At 37.4% G+C, this 21,436-nt stretch overlaps 10 protein-coding genes across 10 annotated transcripts; 5 read left to right on the top strand and 5 right to left on the bottom strand. All coding sequences in view use genetic code 12, as the record gives it.

The window, feature by feature from the left end:
* Positions 1-959: 959 nt before the first annotated feature.
* Positions 960-3,705, bottom strand: NRD1 (Nrd1 complex RNA-binding subunit; the record flags this gene model as incomplete). The annotated part of the gene is made up of 2 exons (XM_064998946.1): positions 960-3,236; positions 3,589-3,705. The coding sequence occupies 2 exons, from the start codon at positions 3,703-3,705 to the stop codon at positions 960-962; spliced, it is 2,394 nt and encodes a 797-aa protein (XP_064855018.1).
* Positions 3,706-4,702: 997 nt separating this feature from the next.
* ORC5 (origin recognition complex subunit 5) lies at positions 4,703-6,193 on the top strand (the record flags this gene model as incomplete). The annotated part of the gene is made up of 1 exon (XM_064998945.1): positions 4,703-6,193. One exon carries the CDS (start codon positions 4,703-4,705, stop codon positions 6,191-6,193), a length of 1,491 nt encoding a protein of 496 aa, XP_064855017.1.
* Positions 6,194-6,576: 383 nt separating this feature from the next.
* Positions 6,577-7,497, top strand: MRPL17 (mitochondrial 54S ribosomal protein mL46 MRPL17; the record flags this gene model as incomplete). Its single annotated transcript, XM_064998944.1, has 1 exon — positions 6,577-7,497. The coding sequence occupies one exon, from the start codon at positions 6,577-6,579 to the stop codon at positions 7,495-7,497; it is 921 nt and encodes a 306-aa protein (XP_064855016.1).
* Positions 7,498-7,979: 482 nt separating this feature from the next.
* Positions 7,980-9,935, bottom strand: RTC4 (Rtc4p; the record flags this gene model as incomplete). Its single annotated transcript, XM_064998943.1, has 1 exon — positions 7,980-9,935. One exon carries the CDS (start codon positions 9,933-9,935, stop codon positions 7,980-7,982), a length of 1,956 nt encoding a protein of 651 aa, XP_064855015.1.
* A 337-nt stretch (positions 9,936-10,272) lies between these two features.
* On the top strand, positions 10,273-11,397 carry TEX1 (Tex1p; the record flags this gene model as incomplete). Its single annotated transcript, XM_064998942.1, has 1 exon — positions 10,273-11,397. One exon carries the CDS (start codon positions 10,273-10,275, stop codon positions 11,395-11,397), a length of 1,125 nt encoding a protein of 374 aa, XP_064855014.1.
* A 237-nt stretch (positions 11,398-11,634) lies between these two features.
* DASC09_053420 (uncharacterized protein) lies at positions 11,635-11,991 on the bottom strand (the record flags this gene model as incomplete). The annotated part of the gene is made up of 1 exon (XM_064998941.1): positions 11,635-11,991. One exon carries the CDS (start codon positions 11,989-11,991, stop codon positions 11,635-11,637), a length of 357 nt encoding a protein of 118 aa, XP_064855013.1.
* Positions 11,992-12,472: 481 nt separating this feature from the next.
* Positions 12,473-14,944, top strand: DASC09_053410 (uncharacterized protein; the record flags this gene model as incomplete). The annotated part of the gene is made up of 3 exons (XM_064998940.1): positions 12,473-13,147; positions 13,361-13,681; positions 13,814-14,944. The coding sequence occupies 3 exons, from the start codon at positions 12,473-12,475 to the stop codon at positions 14,942-14,944; spliced, it is 2,127 nt and encodes a 708-aa protein (XP_064855012.1).
* Positions 14,945-15,590: 646 nt separating this feature from the next.
* ATX1 (copper metallochaperone ATX1) lies at positions 15,591-15,815 on the top strand (the record flags this gene model as incomplete). Its single annotated transcript, XM_064998939.1, has 1 exon — positions 15,591-15,815. The coding sequence occupies one exon, from the start codon at positions 15,591-15,593 to the stop codon at positions 15,813-15,815; it is 225 nt and encodes a 74-aa protein (XP_064855011.1).
* Positions 15,816-16,181: 366 nt separating this feature from the next.
* Positions 16,182-17,392, bottom strand: UFD1 (polyubiquitin-binding protein UFD1; the record flags this gene model as incomplete). The annotated part of the gene is made up of 2 exons (XM_064998938.1): positions 16,182-17,312; positions 17,390-17,392. 2 exons carry the CDS (start codon positions 17,390-17,392, stop codon positions 16,182-16,184), a joined length of 1,134 nt encoding a protein of 377 aa, XP_064855010.1.
* Positions 17,393-18,007: 615 nt separating this feature from the next.
* Positions 18,008-21,289, bottom strand: DASC09_053380 (RING-H2 finger protein; the record flags this gene model as incomplete). Its single annotated transcript, XM_064998937.1, has 1 exon — positions 18,008-21,289. The coding sequence occupies one exon, from the start codon at positions 21,287-21,289 to the stop codon at positions 18,008-18,010; it is 3,282 nt and encodes a 1,093-aa protein (XP_064855009.1).
* Positions 21,290-21,436: the final 147 nt, after the last annotated feature.

Below are 21,436 nucleotides of genomic sequence, written 5' to 3'. Positions count from 1 at the left end.
GGCGGCGGTGGTGGAGGGGAGGTCGATTGATCGATGAAGATTGATTGTGCCAACCAACCAACCCATTTGTTGTAAGCCAGGAGCTCCTATTACATTTGTTTTTTTTGTTGAGAGGGGTTCCTCCAGCAGGTACTGCTTCAGATAAAATAACGCATTACTTATGTACAAGAGAAACAGGCTAGTCTCTATAAATCATTTATTTATTCTCATTTCTTGCCGCTCCGTGAGATTTCTTCTATCCATCGACAGAGGGGTGTGTGGGTGAATGATGTCTGTTTGTCTGTCTACCTCAGACACCCAGACACCTCCCAAAACATCGTATAATTACTCTCTCTCTCTCTCTCTCTCTCTTTCTTGATAACTAAATTGGAATATAATTGTTATTATTATTATTATTATTATTATTTTTTCGTTTATTTTCAGTTTATTATTACTGTTATCCTAGTATTCCGGGTGGTTGTCCCATCCCTTAGTACATACAGAACTCACTTACATACATAATTACTTACTTACTCCGAACCGGCAGTGGCACACACATGGAATTGTCACAAAGCGATTTTTCCTGTGATCCCACTAATCCAACCACCATAGCATTTGCCTCCCTCCCCCATGCACATGCACGCACCCATCATAAACAGGAAAATTAATTTACTCTCCCTCCCCTGGGGGGAGGCCTCCCTGAATAATAACATTATTACGAAAATGGTAATCACAAATAATTATTTACCATCAAACAATTCCTAATTACAACACAACACAACACAACACCACATTAGGAAATGCGTCATCAATTACATTATTACACTTCTTATTCACTACTAAAATAACTAATAAATATAAATTATACAAGATCAATAAACACAAATGAAAAATGAATAAATAAAAAAATTAAAAACAATTTATATATATACATACATATATACGACACTAAAAAAAAAAAAAAACATCTCATACCTTGTCTAATTACCATCGTTATTATTATTATTGTTATTATTACTCTGTTGTAACAAACTATTCAACCCTTGATTACCACCCAACCCTGGAATCGACCCCAATAACGCCGCCACCGCAGCAGTATTATTATTATTGCTGCTCCCCCCTCCATTATGATCGCCTCCGCCATATGAGTGCTGTGCTTGGGCACCAACTGGAGGTTGAGAAGATCCATGAGCTGGAGCTGGAGGAATGCCACCACCACCACCAAGCGCCGCCAAAGCAGCCAAGGGGTTTGCATTGGCATTTTCGTTCATACTCGAAGTGGCCGCTGGTCCACCACCAAACAAATTCGCCAATGGATTGGCTTCTTTTGGAATCGCTTGCATCGCTTGTTGTGGTTGGTTCAATGGATCGGTGTACATATCATCTGGCTCACCAGGCTTGGTAGATCTTGGTCCATTTCTACTACTATCCGTTGGCATCTTCTTGGAAATCGCTTTAGACGACACCCCTCTACCAATTTCAATATCTGGTTCATCAACCACCATTCCTGGAACTAACTCCGCACCACCAGTACCACCCCATTGAGCAGATGTCACCCACCTTTTATCGGCATCGGTCAATCTCGCAATTGGAATAATACTAATCCCGTGCTGATAATCACAACATTCTCTTGGTCCAAAACCAACCCCCCATCTAAGACGTAAATTATATTGAGAACTGTTTCTACCAAACGACGAAATGATATTCACCGCTTCATCACGGCTAAACACCTTGACAAAAGCGTGTTTCTTTGGAACGTTCAAAATCACACTCTGCACTTCGGCGTACGGTCTCAAAATCGCCGCCAATCCACGCTCGTCCATCCCATTGGTGATCCCACCAATGAAAATCGTTCTACTCATCACCTTAAATGACCCAGTAGGCAAGCTCGAGTCGAATCCAACGTGTCTTTCTCTGTAATGTAAAGTTCCTGGAATATTTTGTTCGCCTGGATTCAACAACGCTGCTTCAGCAGTATTGATCTTTTGTTGTCTCATGGATCTTCTTTCATCAAAGTTCCCATCAGATCTTCCAGGGGATCTCGATCTCGATCTCATATTATTACCACCCATGGCACCTCCACGGCCTCCTCTGCCACCACGACCTCCGCGGCCACCACGACCCCCACGAGAGTCATAACTGTTATAACCAGTATTTTCATTATAACTGTTGTTAGCACTACCATGGTTATTGTAGTTGTTTCCATAGCCATTTCCGTAACCATGATTATCGTTGTTGTTATGATTACCACCATAGCTATTGTTGTTGTAATTGTTGCTATACCCATTACTATTATTGTTACCGTAGCCATGGCTGTTACCATAATCATTGTTGTTACCATAATCATTTCCACCATTACCATAGTTATTGTTGTTATGATTATTACCTCCATAACCGTTATTATTATTATGATAATTATTATTACTACCGTAGCCATTGTTGTTATCGCCATTACCGTAATTTCCATAACCGCCATTACCGCCATAATTGCCACCGTTATCACCGTATTGGGAGTCCCCGTTATAACTATTACCGCCGTATCCTTGTCTACCACGATAATTGTTTTGTGGAGCACCACCAGCAGGAGGATGATGATGAGCACCACCACCACCAGCAGCATTAGAAGCTTGTGGAGGCATACCATTTGGGTTTTGATGTTGCATTTGTTGCAACATTTGGAAAATCGCATTTGGATCAGGAGGAGCCGCTCCACCTTGGCCATTATTGGTATCCATTGGACCATTATTATTGAAAGACCCGGCAGCATTGGCTGGTGGGTTCATAGGAGGAGCTGGAGCTGGAGCAGCTGATTGTTGGGAAGGATTTGGCGCAGCCAAAGATGCTAATGATTTCAAAATTGATGATGCATCATTGGTATTCGCTGGACCATTACTAGCATCAAAGAAACGGTTACGAATCTTATCCAAAACTTTTTTATCAAAAGTAGACGCTTTCGACCAAATTTCTACTAATTTCTGAGTCTTTTCCTTTTGGTTGTTACCTTCCATATTACTTAAACAAGCATCCAAAATACTTTCAATGTTGTTGTTGAACGCCAACAACCCTGAAATATAGGTCCCGTTAGTTATCGTCATGTAGCTCAAGTTATCATAGTTAATACGTTGATCGTCTACTTTACGAGCTTGGCCTTGGAACGCTCTGGCAATCGAATCAATAATATAAAGCCCACCAACTTTATGCGACGCAGGAATGTCTTTACAAAATCTGGTGACTTTTTCGACAATTTGTGATTCCATCTATCATCAAAAATTACAATTCTCGATAATATCTTCATATCCTCTCCAAAATAGAAAGTTCTCGAAGACAAAAAAAAAAAAAAGAGAACATGCTTCTATATTGGTCTACCCAGAAGGAAGAGGATAAAAAAAGATCCAAGAATCATAGATCGGGTTAGTAATTTACTTCTCTCCTAAAATTTGGATTTCTCTTTACTTTAATCTTCTTGCACCTCTTAATGTCAACCAATTCCAATTCAATTATTATCGTTATCATTAGAAATTATAATAATCACAATAATAATAATCATCATCATCATCATCATCATGACAATAGTGCCTTTCAAAGGATTGATTCATCCTCAATACATACATTAATATTCTTGATGGCGATTTCCGTCAACTTCTTGATACGTGACCCGGAAACCCCAGGGGCCTTAAGGACTCTGATCTCCTCCAATATCTTATCAAATTGTTCCAAGTCAGACATTATTATTTTTTGTTTTCTCAATGTTTGTTTTTGGAACTGTGATTACTGGGTAAGCTTAGGACTCGTAATGATTTATTAACGTGGTTTTGCAATGGAACGTCTGATACAATACGTAGACACTAATGTTGTTGCTCTTGTTGTAATTACCAAATAATACGCTTTGTGTGATGATACAACTAATAAGAATGATACAAGATTCTCGTCTAACAGCTAAGCTTCTCTTTACTAGCAAGATTTAACACTAAATAAATAAAAAACAACGCTGACTTCAAGAGCTCCAATATACTTTAATCTTCGGGGACTATGGCAATTTAATTCCTTGAATACAAATAAAAACAAAAAAAAATAAAAAATAGAACACCTTCTTCAATCTAACTCGTTTTTTTTTTTGGTTTTTTTTTCTTCCTTTACCCTTTTCCTTTTCTGCCAGATGATACTATCCTATAGATTCCTTGGTATATATCTCCCGGTTATTTGCAACTTGTGATTTGAAAGATGATAATTTTTGCCACAACAAGAAGAAAGGAAGGTTTTTTTTTTTTTTTTTTTCTCTTTTTCGCCACAAAAGTTTTTGCTACACGGGGCAACAAAAAAGAAAGAACAAAAAAAAAAAAAAAAGTGAAAGCCACGTGGTAAAAGTCTCACGTGTATGGCATTATTAGCAAATCACGATTTATAACACATCTTTATTGTCCCCGGAACTAACACAGGGTTTTTATGGAAGATGTGTTAAGGTAGAAGCTAGGAAATCAACTACTGAGGAACCGTCTTTTTGAAAAATATTGATCATTGCGGCTGAGAATTTCGTTTTTATAGAGTGTTTGTTGGCGAAGTGGTCATGACATCTGTACACCAGATGCACTACATCCAGACATGAGAACATAAAGTGTGGTTTATTTTTCTTTGCAAATAAAATGTAAACAAGTAAACAAAACCCTTTATATTGATGCTATCTTGCAAAAAAGAAAAATCCAGATAATTTGGAAGGGGTTAGAAAATGGATTTAGAAGAGTTCAAGTTAACAATTCCTTGCAGAGACTCACAATTAGACTTATTAGACTCATATGCGTCCCTAGGAAACTTGCTCCGAATTCTCATAGTTCACGGGATCAATTCAGGTAAACAATTTATCCTCAATAATTATTTCAATTTATTGAAAGAGTCAAAGGATGAACAAGTCAATATAGTCAATTTTGACTGTTCTGCCGTGATATCCTTAAGGTCGTTCTACGAGAAAACTTTGCAAAAAATCGTCGAAGTTAATGGTAATAATGATGAGCAGGCCGGCTTCTGTGATAGCCTGAACAAATTCATGATCAAGTTAGAAAACATTATCCAGACACATAACATCACCAAACTACATTATTTAATTTTTGAAGATTTTGGCAGCCTAGGGGATTTCACCGATCTTTTACAATTGATTTTCGGGTTGAATAAAGTGATGGAAACATCATCGATCATCAAGGATAAGTTTGTGTTGGTGATTCTATTAAACAACTACAATCTTTATTACACCAGCGACAACTTGGGAGAACTCAACAATTACTCTTTGCCAACGATTTTTTTCCAAAATTACACCCAAAATGAAGTGTTCCATATCTTGACCGATTCGATCACTTCGAGTTACTTAATTCATCATCATTGCAAATTCGAAGAAAAAACTACTGTTACAACCAACAAAAATAGTGATAATTGTAATCGGTTGAACCCCGAACAACAACAATTTTGGGAGGACTTTGTGAAATTGGTGATTGATTCGTTCCATTCGTTCACGGGATCCAACGTTACAGTACTTGTGGAATTGATCTTGAAGATCTGGCCAACATTCACTAAAAAAATCTTTGTCGATAAAACTTATAATTTCAATGACTTGCTCAGATTGTACAAAGAGAACCAGAGTCTATTCAAAGGGGAGTCGGTAGTGAATGATTCGTTCATCGATGAGCCAACAGAAACCAATCGGAAAGTCATGAAGAGTATCATGAGACATAATAAATCGGTAATAGACCTTCCAGTATATTCGAAATTCGTGTTATGCGCTGCGTATTTGGCGTCATTCATCGCTCCTAAATATGATTTTGTGATATTCTCGAGGCTAAAAGAACTCAGTTCCCGGAAAAAATACCATCAGAAAATCGCCTCCTCAAAGGGGCAAGGGGCCATCAATACCAGATTATTGAACCCCGCGGCGTTTGAACTAGAAAGAATGTTGGCGATCTTATCGAGTATTTACGGAAATACCGAAGAAGAAATCTTGTTTAGCAAACCGGGGAAACATCCAAAGATATCGTTTAACGTCGAGTTCTATTCACAATTCTCAAATCTTGTGTCGTTGAATTTAATTACTAAAGCTCTGGCAGCGACAAATACTGCGAATTTGGATTTATTGAATGGCAAATTGAAGTTCAAGGCAAACTTCAATTACGATTTCATTGAGCAGATTGCCAAAGATTTGAATTTCAAAATCGAGGAATATCTTATGGACTGATGTAATATATATTATAAAGGGGGGGGGGGAAGTAAATTGTATTATTAATTATTTTATTATTATTATCATTATTATTATTATTATTATTATTATTATTATTATTATTATTGTTATTATTAACACTACATATCTAATAACATTGTAGAATAACAAATATGTTGGTACATCCTCGAGGATCAAGACTGAGAGTTTATTACTTCACGTGACTAAAAGTGAAATCTTTTTTTTTTTTTTTCTTCCAAAAATTTTTTTTCAAAATTGGTGGTGTTGATATACCACCTATCAAAATAATAAAACAAGACTTTTGTGTTTTTGATTCTTTTAGATATTGATTACCTAAGAGTAAAGAAAAGGAAAAGGAAAAAGAAAAAGAGGAAAAAAAAATGCTAAGAAATTCATTGAGAACTACCAACAGCGTCTGTGTCAGAGGCTTTTCAACAAGCAGCATCGCCAGATTGGCCGAGCCAATTGAAAACGTCAAGACTAAAACCCCAATTGACTCTATCTCATCAAGTTTATTTCTTTCTAGAGTACCTATTGTCACCCCAACATTGGGAGAATTTGAAAAACAGTACTACAAATACCAAGATGAATTACAGCGCAGATTGATGTGGTCTTTCCCTTACTATTACTATTTCAAGAAGTCTTCATTGGCAGAAGCCGCTTTTTTCAAAAACCAAAAATGGCCGATTTCCAAAGAAGAAGGGGTTTTCTATCCGAAGGGTACTCCAAACATCAAACATTTAAGAGAAAGAAGCGAAAAGCAAGTGATAAATGTCAAAGAAGAAGAGGATGAGAACTCCAAGTTCAAGAAAGAAAGTGATGTTGTCAAACCGATCGTTCCAAACTCGAGAATCACCGATGCCGACGTAAAGAAAGATTTGAAAAGTTTAGAAAGAAAGTTGGACTCCACTTTGTACTTGATTGTTCAAGATAAGAAGTCTAGTGAATGGAAGTTCCCAAGTTTCAAATACAATGCTGAAGAAAGAATCTCTGCTTTGGACGAATATGCCACCGAAAATATACAGAATATCAGTCAGAAGGATTTCAACATGTTCACCGTCACCAATACCCCAATTCACGTCGTGAAGTACGATTCAAGTAACAAGGTTGTCAACAACGCCTCTACCAATGTTGCCTCAAAAGAGTATATCATCAAGTCTCACATTTTGGCTGGTGATTTTGTGTTGAACCAAAAAGAATCTCAGTTCAAGGACTATTTGTGGCTCAGTGGTGAAGAATTGCCAGAATACTTGAGCAAAGATTATTATAAACAAGTGGAATTCTTATTGGCCGATTACTAATCGAATTTTAGCCAATTAATATTAATTCTGTGTTTTTGTGTGTGTAAGTGTGGTGTTGTTGTGTCTACTGTTAAATGTTATCAATGATTAATTATTATTCTTTTTTTTTTCCCCTTTTTTTTTTTTTGTTTCCTTGTGGAGGGCCAAAGAGTCTACAAACCTGTACATATATCGCCAAGTTTTCTTATTATTTCTTTTATATACAAGTATAAATCATTCGTTATTGTTTACTCTCTAATATAAAGCTTATTAAACCACGGTACATTGGAAAGTTTATGTAGTAAAAGTTTCTAAATCTTTTTCATAAATGTTTAGAATTTTGTATAAAAGAGCTTCAAAAAGCAGGAAGACTAAAAAAAAAAAAAAAAAAAGAATGAAAAGCATTAATCTAAATGAATTGAATTGGAAAATTTATTGTACAATATTTTATAATACAGATTCGAAATATAGAGAATGAATAAAGAACATATCGATCGAGCAAATTATGACCTGTCAAGTTCCAGATCAGAATCCATTCTTTCGTTACTCTGGACACTCCATGATTGATTCTTTTTGTTGTTTTTGGAAGCTTTCATCATCTCTCCCAACCCACCATCAGAATCTGAATCAGTGTTGGCATCACTACTTGCGTCGGATTTTTCATTATTCAATCTTCTTTTCTTTGAAGAGCTTCCAGAATCTCTTTTGGAGTTTGTTTTTTTCAGGATCCTACTTCCAAAACTTTCTTGTTCGGATTCTCTATCACTATCATTCATTGATCCTCTCTTCATTGTCTGTTTCTTCCTTGAGTAGCTATTAGCAGTAACAGTTTCTTCATCACTGTCTGAGTCAATTGTATATTTTCTGTGACTCTTTTGGGAGACGGATTCGGTTCTATTTCTATTCTTTGCCGATGTAAAATCATCATTACTATTATCACTCAACTCTATTGTTTGTTTCTTTTTGCCTTCGTACTTTTGTTTCCTTATTATTTCAGAAAATGACAGTGTTTTGTTCAGAGACCTGCCATTAATCAAAGCGCCATGGTGTTTACCATTTGATTTATTTTGCGAATTTTTAAAATAATCGGTAATGTCATTATTATTGGTTTTTTTCTTTTTGATTTTTATCTTGTTTTTCGTTGAAATGATTGAACCCTTGGATTTGTCATTTTTCTCTTCTGTAACTTTCAATTTTGAGGAGGACTTGCTGTCGATTTCCTCTTCCTCTTCCTCTTCTTCGTCATCATCATCATCATCATTATCATAGTCACCAATTATATCGTCAAGAACGGCCACTCTCTTCCTTTTGTATTCTCCGCTATTCTTTTCATACATCTTTCTATCAATAATAAATCTTCCGTAATCAGTAGTGTCGAATAAGATCTCATAGGCTTCTTCCAACGGCACCCCAAAATCTTTGGTAGCCAACTTAGCAGCAATTTCTGGGGCCAAAACGTACAAGTTGAAAAAATCCACTCCCCAAAAATTAAGAACTTTAAAAAAATTGGTTTCCAGAAGCTTCTCGTGGTTACGCTTCTTACGTAAACTCGAGAAATTTGGATACTTCTTTGCAATTTCCAACGATATGCTCTGTTGAACTTCTGAACCGAAATACCCCACACTAAATTCATTAAGATCCAAATTGGAGAGTTGTCGAGCATTGAGGATTTTTTTCTCAGAGGTTTCGAAAACCTCTACCGCCCGCCGGTAAAATATGGAATCGAGCTCTTCATTAACAATATCTGGAATAATCTTCTCAACTGAAGTTTTAATCCTTTGAATTACCAATTCTTTAGTTAAAGGTTCGGGGAATTTCTTACCAAGTTTGGGGTAAATATTTTTGGAATATTTTTCCATGGCATCCTCGATTTCTTTTGAATCATCTTCAAAAAATTTCCCAAAATCTTCCACGCCATTGGTCTTATTGTTTGTCGGTATTTCATTCAAGATATCCAACGTTGGCAATTCTTCAAGGATTAAATCATCTTCTTGCTGGCTACTTTGTAGTCTCTCATCGAGTTTCCTGGTGGTCGTCTCAAGTTTCTTGGAGCTGAATTTTGATGGTTTGTCCTGGCTCAAATATTCATCGATATCTTCGAATTTGGAATAATTTTTATTGAGCAAATCGCCTAGACCAATATCTTCCAAATCTTTGTCGTTGTAATTTTCCTCATCTTCTATTGAAATGCCATCATTTCCACCTGACAAACCGTGAATATCAACTCCATCATCGTTGTCGGAAATCTCATCATGCTTCCTCTCGTTGTTTCCACGGTACCAATTCTTGGAATCTTTCTTGGAAAACCTTGACGAAGATGAATAATCAGTAGGTCTAATTGGCACAGCATTCTTGGAGCCTCCCGTTGTTCTTGAATTGGCCTTCAATCTTTTCAACTTGTCGGCATTTGTTAATTGTTTGGCTAGACCTTTTGAAGCAAAAAAATTTGAAAATGCCATTATCACCAAGAAAAAAGAAAAAAAGATTCCAGAACTCTCCTCCACCGTTTTTGTTTTCAAAAAGGGAAAATCTCGAAAAATAACTTATTTCCCTTTTCACTCTTTGAAACTAAATTTGAGTCTATCGAAAATCTATAACTTTGCACGCTATCCCCTTGTGAGTGTGTGGATTACTAGTTTTGTTTTTTGCTTTTTTTTATTTTTTATTTTTTTTTCCCACGAAAAATTGTGATTAGGAAATCTCTTTAACAATAAACCATAAAGATAATCACAATTGAACTAAATATCGTAATAATATTTTACATTAAATAATTTAGTTGCTCATAAATCAAAGAAAATGATAGGACATAGAAAAAGAACCAGTGGAGGTGGTGGTGTTTCTGCCTCTTCTACTTCTGGTGGTGCTGCTGCCGCTGCTGCTTCTAATGCTTCCTCTGTTGGTCCTTCCGCCGCTGTTGGTGATGACCACGTTGCTCTAGCGAAAAAATACTTTGCTTCATTGAATACCGCGACAATTCGTGATGAAGAAGACCGTCTTTATTCGGAAATATTGGATATTAAATGGAGTCCCGTTGGTAATAGAGTGGCGTACTCCCGACACACCAAATCGTTATTGGTATGTGACTTTCTGGGAGCCAGTATGAACCTGTTTTCCAAACACCATATAATCAAGAATTGTCATCGAGACGCCATTGGATCATTGAGCTGGGACCCGAATAATGACGTTACCATCGCCACGGTGGGCGGGGATAATTTGAAAATATGGAATATCGAAACCCAGAAACTAACGATGGAATTTCCGATCAAAGGAAATACCAAATTGGTCAGCTATAGCCCCCGGGGCAAATACTTGAGTTGTATCAGCAAATTGATCGATAAAGAATCGGGGAGTGTGACTACCCATCATTTGACGGTGATAGATATGGAATCCAAGGACTTGAAAGTGGTGGCCGAGGCCAGTTTTGACTATTTTATATTCAGCTTTGTTTGGGCCAACGACGATGGGTCGATCGTCTTGGGATTTAGCAATGGGGAGGTAGGGATCTTCAAAGTGAATGAAGAGCTCGCAAATGGCTTGGAAAACGTTTATACTTTCAAAGCTAGTGTGTCGTGTATCAATGCCATGGCCTTTGATCCAAGCGGCCAATATTTGATCATCGGAAGCCATGAGGGGATAGTATCTGTTTGGTCCACTGCTTCTTTGAGTTGTGTGAAGACCGTTGCGTTGGTTGATGAATCTGTGATGGCCATTGACATTTCGGGAGATGGTCGTTATGTGGCGGCTTGTTTCCAAGGGGGAGCGCCTACAAGAATCTATGAGTTGAAAACTTTCACCGAATGTTTTGAAGTCACGAATAATAAAAGTTCTGGCTACCAAATCGCCAACATCGCGTTCAGAGGAAGACAGGCGACTTTCGCATATACCAGTAACAATGGCGAATTAAAGCTTTGTTTCAAGTGAATTATAAAAATTTTTAGTTATTTAAATAGTGCTTTTTTCTGGCTTGAATAATTTTTCTTCTTCTGTTTCCCTTTTCTTTCAATTAATGATAAATTGGTGTGGTTTGCTGTGATTCTATTACTGTACATGAAAAAAAAAATTACAAATAAAATAAAGTACATTATATTAAAAATACACCCAGGAAATTAAAGAAAGTGAGAAAGAATCACAAAGTAAAAAATATACGTTGACAAGGCTTCACCAGTCTTCCAAGTTGTTGTTCTGCGACGTCGATGAGTTAGGGGTTTGGCCAGTGACTTTCAAGATCAACTCATCAACCACATTCATTTTGGGGATTTTTATGCTTTCCTCGGCCGATTTTCTCAGAAAGCTGTTCATTTGGACCCAGTTTCTAGATTTCTTTATCAATTTGTCTAGTTTTTCTATACTCTTATCATCGTTGGTCATTAATTCCTCAATGTTGATGTCTTCCAAGCTGAGTCGGCCTTTGAGTTTTTTGAACTCTTCCTTTTTAGTGTCGTTGATCACTGTTAAGTAACCGACAATCATTCCAATGAGTATCAATCTTTGGTATGCTGTTTGGATCCCTAACATCTTCCCTGACTTCCTGGTCTCATCAATCACCTCCTGCTTTCCTTCCTGATATCCATCGTTGTAAAACCTTGGGGTCTTGTCAGTATATATATTATGCACTGATTTGTCGACAGAGCGGCGTGAAAAAAAAAAATCAACTTACTCTTGTTCAAGAGACAATAATTCATCTAGGTCCATGGCAATATCTATTTATCTCTGTATATATATATATATATAATCTCTCTCCATATATCTATATTATATATATACATATAATATAACCTATGTTTAGTAATTAATATTCAACCACACGTGCACTAGTGGTTCAGTTTTCTAATTGATTTTTTTTATTTTTTTTTTTTTTTGCTTTTCAAATCATCTCTTTTCTGGATGGTCTCGCCAATCAACAAATCTACAATTCTCAACTTTTAATTTCCCTTTTTGTTTTTTCTCATTATTTCCATTTATCGTTATTCTTTTTCATACTTATTCACAACAAAATATGGAGAACCGAATAACCAGCCAGTTTACCACGCCGTTGGCATCGGCTTATGATAACGATGACACCACCCAACCCACAGTCGAGGATCTCATCATCATTGAAGATGAAGAAGCCTTTTTAGAATTGGGAAGCTCTTTGAATCAGTATGAGAACTCCAGTAACTCTGAGTTGGTCAACGATTTTAGATCATACCTTAATCAGATACTCTACAATTATTACGACAACCCTAATAGAAACAGAGGCTACACTAGCGGCAGCAGTCTTCGGTCATCGATTAGCCAAACTCAACAAATTATCGATTTGAATTTCGGAGTGTATAAAAGTTTCGGGGACGCCAGCTCGTCGATGATAGCCTCATCGTCATCATCGTTTCCTCGGCCATTGGGGAACGATGACCAACTTTTGCGCCAGCAGCTGAACGGCCGTAGCAGGCACTCTGTTATCACCAGAAATCTGTTAGAGCATATTCTTAGGGAAGAGTCATGTTTGCTTAAAGATGCCTCTAATATCATCGATGGTGGTAAATCTAGTACCAATAATGACCCAGATTTCATTATTGACCACCAAGGTATCTTCTGGAGGAATCAAGCCCAAAGAGAGATGATGTTTCAGTCTAGGCAGTTGGATTTGAAGAATTTTTTCAATATCCAAGATTCTTGCCAAAAGTCTAAACAGGTATGTTGTTTATTTTTCATAATCACATTTTTTGACATATAGCTTTCTTAGCGTTATGGTCTGTGCCAGGAAGGAGAGGGGTGACGAACTAGAAAAAAAAAAAATTTTCTTATCAGGACCTAGCCAATATGTGATGACCACATTACACAGACTGGAGGATCGCTATATAAACTATCTTCTGATAATATTTTTGAATTACTAACTGAGTATTAGAATATAAATACCTCACTAACGTATTACACTTCTCCATCAGCGATCTCCTATACCAATGCAAGTTCCACCATTCCAAGTTCGTCTGCATTTTTCCTGTTCAAGAATTTTTTCAAGAATGCCAAACCATATTTAGTTCATTTCCAACTACGAAACCTCGTAGCTTCAGGATGTGATAATTCTGTTATTGTCAGCGACTACAATGCGGTGCTGCAATTGGACCAGTACTTGCACGGCAATACACTAAAAGGCACCACAAGGGGCTTTGAAATCAAACAATTAAGTCCTCAAACGGGGTCTGTTGATGTTTTGATCGATCAAAGTGTGAGTAAAATTTGATGTTTTTATTTCTTTTTTTTTCTTTCCTTAATTTTCAAAAAAAAAAAAAAAAAAAATTCTTTCTTTGACTACTTTAAGATAACAGTTTTGAAGGGCAAAAATATTAATATTTTATAGAAATTGAAGAATTCATTCAATCAGCATATCAAAATATCCACATTATCAGCCAATCAGGATTTAGTGGCTGCGGGGTCATACACTGGTGATTATCTTTTGTACAATAATCAAACAAAGGACATTTACCAGGACATTTTGACGACCAACGCCAATGGTATTATAAATGTTGTTCAGCTTGTTCCATCAACATCACCTAAAAGTATAACTTCCAGCGTGTTGTTCGCTACCAATGATTCTTACTTACGTAATTTCAATTTAGAAAAACAAGTGCTTTCCAATTATCGTTTCCCATTCCCGATCAATTCATTATCCCTCAACCCATCGAACCCTGATTTGAAGCTCATTGTCGGGGATTGTTTGGAATCTTTCATCATTGATGGTAGAGTGTCCCACAAGCAACCAATATTGAAATTTAGCAATCATCATGATTATAGTTTTTCTTGTGATTGGAGTAAATTCAATGAGAACCTAGTGGTGACCGGTAATCAAGACGGCACAGTTGTTCTCAATGATTTACGGAAAATCATTGTGAGACCTCAAGATGCCGATTGTGGTGTATCATCTGGAACCCGTACTGACCAGCCGTTTACCGCTAATGAGTTACTCGACGCTAATCAGAAGAAATGTTACATTGGAGAATGGGAAGATGCTGCCTGTTTTTCGACATTTTCCAGTGATCTAACCAATAACAATAACAGTGTACGAAACGTGAGGTTCAGTAACAGCAGAAACTTTTTATTCTTTGGGGAAACCGTGGATAATGTCAACGTTATTAACTTGGACGATTTGACATCCTTTGGTGAGCCGATATCCGGAGCCCCAACAATGTCTAATTATACTTATGATGCTTATTGTTTTGATGATTATGGCAGCGGTAGTTTTAGTGAAAGTTCTTCGGCTCATATTCCACGGTCCTATTCGAATTCCAATAATTCATCTTCAAGATCCAAATACACGGTATCGGGCCAGTGTATTCAAACATTTGGCAAAATATCGGGCTTATGTGTGAACGATTGCGAAGATGGTAATGGTGAGGTGTTGACAATAGGTATAAGCGATGAATCGGTAGGTGGAATCTTGCAATATGAGTACGAAAGTGGGTCCAAGTGTTTAGATTTTGATTTCTTCTAGATTGTGTTTTATTTTCAATTGAGAAAGGTTTGATTGGTTTGTTTGTTTGTTTTTTTCTATTTCTTGTTTTGTTTTGTGTTTCCATATGCATGTATTAACTTTTCTTTATATTTTTTGGGACTAACTTTTAATTTATTTATTTATTTATCAGTACCATTGTTATTATTTTCATTATTATTATTACTATTGGGTTTTCTTTCCAGTTCTTTTCCCTTTCCTTGTTGTATTTTTGTTTTTATTATTGTGGGCTGAGTTTGTATATTTCGGATCTTATCTCTCTCTAACCTTTTTTTTTTTTTTGTTCTCTCTCTATTCCACTCTTATAAAACATACGTTGCTGTTGTCGTTGTTGTTGTTGTTGATAGACATATTCGGGATCCCCCATGTTGACACCCTGTAAACTGCACCATCAAGAGCCCCGCTGATGATCATGGTCACGTGAAATTCCAAAAAAAAGAAAGCGAGCCAAAAAATAAAAGCACCCTGGTGGGGGTGTCAGTAACATTTATAATGCCTTGTTCCTCCCATCGTTGCTTGCTTGGTGTACTATCGCACAATCTTTTTAGTTCCTTCCTAAATATTTTTCGTTAGTTTCGAAGAATTAAACGAAATCTACATTATATATTTTTTTCGTTCCATCATAATCATGTCTGATCATCAATACCAATTCAACGTCAAGATGTCTTGCGGTGGGTGTTCTGGTGCCGTTACCAAGGCCTTGAACAGATTAGAAGGTGTCAAGGGTGTCAATGCCGATTTGAAGACCCAGCTCGTGGACGTTACTACTGCGAGAGAAGTCAGCTACGATTCGGTGCTCGCTGCCATTAAGAAGACCGGGAAAGAGGTGGTCAGTGGCAAGACCGTTGCTTAATGAGATGGAGTGGTCATACCAACCAAATTAGAAAAAAAAAAAAAAAAAGAAAACAAAAACAAAAACAAAATCAAAAAAAGCAAAAAAAAAAGAAAGAAAAACTAATATTGCCAGGTCCCCAATTAGAGAGTATTGCTGTTTCTTTTATAGTATTAATCTAGTAGAGGAATTCTTACAAAACAATAAAATAAATGAATGAAAAAAAAAATAGAAAGAAGAAATAAGTTGTTTTAACTTATCGCACTTGTAATCACATCAGTAAAAGCCACAGTAACATATAAAAATAGAGAGAGACAAAAAAAAACATTGAAAAAGCCATTTACATAAGAAAAAGATATAAATCACAAAAAGAGTACACATCGCCAATCAATCAATTTCCATGGGATCAGATGGTGAACTCCCTGGGCTTCGTACTTTGGCCTTATGTGTTGAATGACCTCTTGTACTTTTACGCTTTTTTGTAGCTTCTCTCAAAGACTTCCCTGCTCCGGCAAACCCATGCTTGTCGGTGTCTTCTTCTCCTTCTTCTTTGTTCAGTTCTCCTGATTTTTTTTCCTCGGATTCTGGAGGTGGAGTCAATGGAAAACCGAAAAATAACTGATTTTCCGGTAACCTCAATGGTTTCACTGGGCCATCCAAGCTAAGTTTCGTGACGTCTATTGGCTCAGCATTATCATTATCTCCATCAGCGATGGTCTTACCAGATAATCTTGCCCCGTGACCCTGGAACGACGACGACGCAGTGGTGTCTGGTTTCATCATTTCTGCATAATTGAGGGCTTTGGCCATGGCACCGTAATTATTCACCGGTTTCCATTCTCTTTTAGTCGATTGGTTCTTTTGATACTTCTCTGGAGCCTTGTTTTTATAATCTGGTTCGACATAACCCACTGGCGGAGCGAAATCGGTTTCCAAATCGGTTTCCACCACACAAATCCCATGGTTCACGGTCTCCGGTTTAGCTTCCAAGATCTTAATCTCGTAAATTGTGTCGTTATAATTCACTTCGATGATATCGTCGACGGTCAACGTGGTAAATTTTCTCAAAACATTCTCCAACACCGCTTTAGGGTCGCTGATATCCAAAAAGTTCACCGATTGGGGTTCGATCTTAACGAATTTCCCCTTTGGCAAGTCACAACTATTGAGCTTGATCAATTCTCCTGGCTCCAACTTCAAAGTGCTCATTATCCATTGAGGAACGTAGATTCTTCCTTCTTCGGCTGTGAATTCCAATACCCCAGAGTGACTGATCAATCCATTATTCTCGTTGGTCAATTGGAATAACATCGGATAACTGATATTCAATCTCGTCAACTTGTTCAACGCCGATGCCGGCAAGAAAACTTTCCCCCCGAAATTAGCGTCATCTTTCCGAGTGCTATCAGGCATCATGACAATTGGGTAGCATCGGAAATAATCTTCAAATGTTGAAGATTGGTGCATTTGACCCATGAACTCTCCAAATCCATCGTTAAATCCTCCAAATCCACTGAACTAAATTTTTTTTTTCTTGTTAGGTTGGCAATTCAAAATCGTATATATTTTAATATTATCATCATGTATTCACTCACCATTTTATATTGGAAATTATTTTTTATTATGATTTGTTTTATTTCCAAATGGGACAATGCTTTTGATATATATTGGTCTGAAATGCTTATTTAATAATATTTCGAAGTGGCAATCAAATCATCGGGAGTGCAGAGCGTGCGCTGGCTCACAACGCCAATAAGCGATTTTCTTATATATTATATTAAACTATAATCAGGGCTCTTTTTTTTTGATCTTTTGAAAATAAAATATTCGATGCTCATCAATGAGCCGAAAATTTATGTGATAATAATATAACTTGAAAACAGACTTGTGGCAAGAACAAAGGAAAGTTTCCTACAAACTGTGAGCAAAGTAAGGCATGATTATCGGACTGCTTGATTTTTCTTTAGATTTTGCAATATTAAGGCCCCTCATTTTACAAAGTCAAAAGGATACTTAAAATATTACAAAGATAAAAGAAAAGAAAAAGATAAAAGCTACAACAGACTTCAAAAAGCATCTCAAAAAAATAAAAAAAAAAAGAATGCAATACAAAACGTCAAAGAAACACCACAAATTGAAAAAAGCAAATCAATCAAACCAATATTGGTCTGTAAGAACAATCAACAAGAAACTATTAATACATTGTTTATATATTATGAAGAAACATACCAGCTGTCACGGGCTGTCAATGGCATATCTCTATCAAAAGTAATCCCATGAGAAATTTCAGGCCCATCCGAAGATGAGGAGGTTATGGTAGGACCGGGAATGGTGTCTGTGATGTTTCCCGAATCACTGAAATCTAATTCGGGATTATTGGTGTTTCCACCAATAGAATTGATTTCTCCTGTGGTGGTGGTAGTGGTGGTGGTGCCAGTGTTGCCTTCATTATTCTTCTTCTTCTTGACCGCAACACCTTTTTTACGACACAATGGACAAGAATTTCTACCGGTGATTAACCATTGATCAATACATTCTTGATGGAAGAAATGACCACAGGCTCTCAATTTCCGACAAGCGTCTTCGTCCTCATATTCGCAAAGACAAACAGGACATGAATCATTGGATACAACTTTAATGGTGGCGATTTCGTTGCGCTTATGGCCTTCCAAGCCTTCATCGCCCGATTCATAGTCGGATTCTTCATCATTGTCCTGATCTTCTTCAATGATAGAATTCTTGATCCCCGATACATCATCAACCACAATTTTCAACAATCCGCCGGATCTGTCGACATCTTCTTGGGTCGCCACCAATGGCTTGACTCTACCCAACATTGCTTGCAACGCCAACAAATCATCATAAGTTGGGTTTTCCGACATAATTGTTGGCGCAGACAACACCGCATGATCTGGTGGGAAGGAATGACCCATTACAAAAATAACCCATGATCTTTGAGCTCCGTGAGCATTCTCATTTCTCGCCCTGGTACGTTGATCATAACTCTGGGCGATTTCTTCAAGACGCCTGCTATTACGACTGTTTTCAAGTCTGAAACGAGATCTGTGGTTTCTGTTTCTGAAAAATGACATTCCGCTACCACCGCCATTGTTATTGGCGTTGTTGGGATTACCACCCTCATTTGCTGGAGTTGCTTGGGAGTTACTATTGTTAATAGCATCATCTGAGCTATCTCCACTGTTATTATTATTGCTATTATTGTTGCTTCTACTATTGTTATTATTTCTGTTGTTATTGAAACGATCAATTTCCTCTGGTAATCCAGATCTAACACCAAGAATCAATACTGGCACTTGTTCTTGGTCATCTTCTCCATCGATCGTGGATCTTCTTGAGCTGAACCGGAAAGCCCTGAAAAATGACATTGATTGGGTTCTTAAATCTTCAGCGGTTGGCTCTAGGCTTGTTGCGTTATCATCACTTGTGTCATTAGCTGTTGAGGACTCTGGATTTTCTGACTCATTGTCATCATTTTCCGCCGATGGTCCATTTTGTTGATTTTGCCTCTCTCTTCTTTCTCTATCCATTTGCAACCTAACACTATTTGACAATTCATTGGCCAATAAAGTACCTTGCAACGCCATAGTAAACTCAGCGAAATTCGAGTCGGAACCATCTTCAAACCGAAGGGTAGGAACCCTCAGAGTCAACCCTCTGTTACGGTTTCTGTTATCGATCCTAGTACCATCTTCGCCATTGTAGTCACCGATAAGATTACGAAGGGTAGAAACCGCTGACTGTTCCAATAGTCTCGAGAGTACTCTCGCCTGATGTTGGAAACCCGAGGTATTATCCAAGTCGTTGGTACTGGAGTTATTCTGGTTAAAGTTTCCATTAGTAGGGGTACTAGCATTGCTTGCAGAAAACGATCCGTTAATTGGCAGGTTCATTGGGGAATTAAATCTACTTAAATGGGATCTGGCATTACTCAAGTTCAAGCTAGGAAGCAACAGTCCATCTCTTCTTGTTCCTCTATTCTCATTCTGAGGGGCGCTAGAATCTCCGGTAGATGCTGCTGTTTGGTTATCATTATTACTAATAGAGGTTTCAGCACTTAAAGAGCTACTACCACTTATTGACCGATTACCACTTAGGATATTCAATCTAGGTTTCAATCTAGAAAATGGATTGAATCCTCTTTTTTTTGAGCTTACTCCACCGGTTTGGATTTCGTTGCCCGTAGCCATATTTGTAGGTGACACGACAGCAGGGTTTGGATCAGAATTTTCTAGCGTTGAAGTACCATTTTCTTGATAAGATCCATTAGTATTAGAATGCATAGTATTTTGCACAGCCAACGGCTGAATACTACCATTTTGAGACACTAATTCCAGCTGTTTAATATTCTCATCTGTAATACCATAATTATTCGTTGACTCATTGTCATCACTTAAGAAATCTTGAAGTGCAACAGGATAGCGAGAGTTTCCATAATCCTGCAAATCGCTAGCATCAAAATCATTACTCATTGGAGGTGAGGAGAAAATAGTTCTTGGGTTCCTAGTTTCGTCCATAGTGATATCACTAGCACGCTTATTCTGGTAATGGGACCGATGATCGTTATTTATGTGATTTGAAGTGTCAAAATATCTCAGGACAGGCGATGTTGTGCTGTCAGCAGAATCGGCGCTAATTGGGTCTTTATCTTTGAAAAATTCTTTTGAATTGCCAATTTCATGTACTGATTCTCTACTGCGACGTTCGATAGAGCCGGGAACCACAATCCCACTATTTGATAATGCTTCAACCAAGAAAGGCAAATCGTTATCATCATCAGACTGATTCAAGGTTTCTCGTGGCCTAGTCGATCCAAGGTGATCAGTGTAAAGATTATTGAGAAGTGATGAGCTTTCGGATGAGTTGTGCGCATGACTTATTTGGTAAGATTCTATTTCGTCAGAAAGCCTTTTATTATTATTGCCGGAGGCAACGTCATGATGTCCATTAATGTCAGGGAAGTAATTCTGTCGAATATAGTCTTCATCTTCTATGTCTAACATATTACTAGGCCCATCGACCGAGACTTGTGATTTACCAAACTTTTTCATGCTTTTGAAGAGTCCCTTACGGTTTGATTGAGATGCCATGGATTTGCTGCTGGGAGTTGTTACTGATGATGAAGCAGCAGCAACGGCCATGGTTGGGATATCTTTTTTTTTTTGTAGGTTGGCAGTTGAAGCCATTTGTTGGGTGATCATTCTTTCCTTGGACTCGTAATCAGGGAGATCCTTTCTTCTCACGGTTATCAAATCATTGAAATTACGTCTCCATTTTTTTTTCTTCTTGGAAGAGTCGTTGGTTATGAAACTACTACCAAGTGACAATGTTGAGTTAGCTGTGGAAAGTTGGCGGGTAGATGAGGGTAATGGAGAAGGAAACAGTGAGTTACCATTATTATTTCTCAGGTTTGGGGTACGCGATGAGGAACTGCCTGCCAGATTGCAATCTGCGGTATTGTTTATACTATTCGACATGGATAAAATATGATTGTTTTTGGGATGTATTATATTTTCAATTGGATGAAATGGTTATTGTGGTTGGGCATTCTAATTTTCCGATAATATCTGGGGTTCACCAAGGAGATATTTAGTGCAATCTTTTTTCAATGAGCAGAATGAACA

This window comes from Saccharomycopsis crataegensis, assembly GCF_037102585.1.
Source record: "Saccharomycopsis crataegensis DNA, jcf7180000000087, whole genome shotgun sequence".
Classification (NCBI taxonomy): domain Eukaryota; kingdom Fungi; phylum Ascomycota; class Saccharomycetes; order Ascoideales; family Saccharomycopsidaceae; genus Saccharomycopsis; species Saccharomycopsis crataegensis.
Note: the sequence above shows the minus strand (reverse complement) of the source record. Positions and strands in the feature narration are given on the sequence as shown.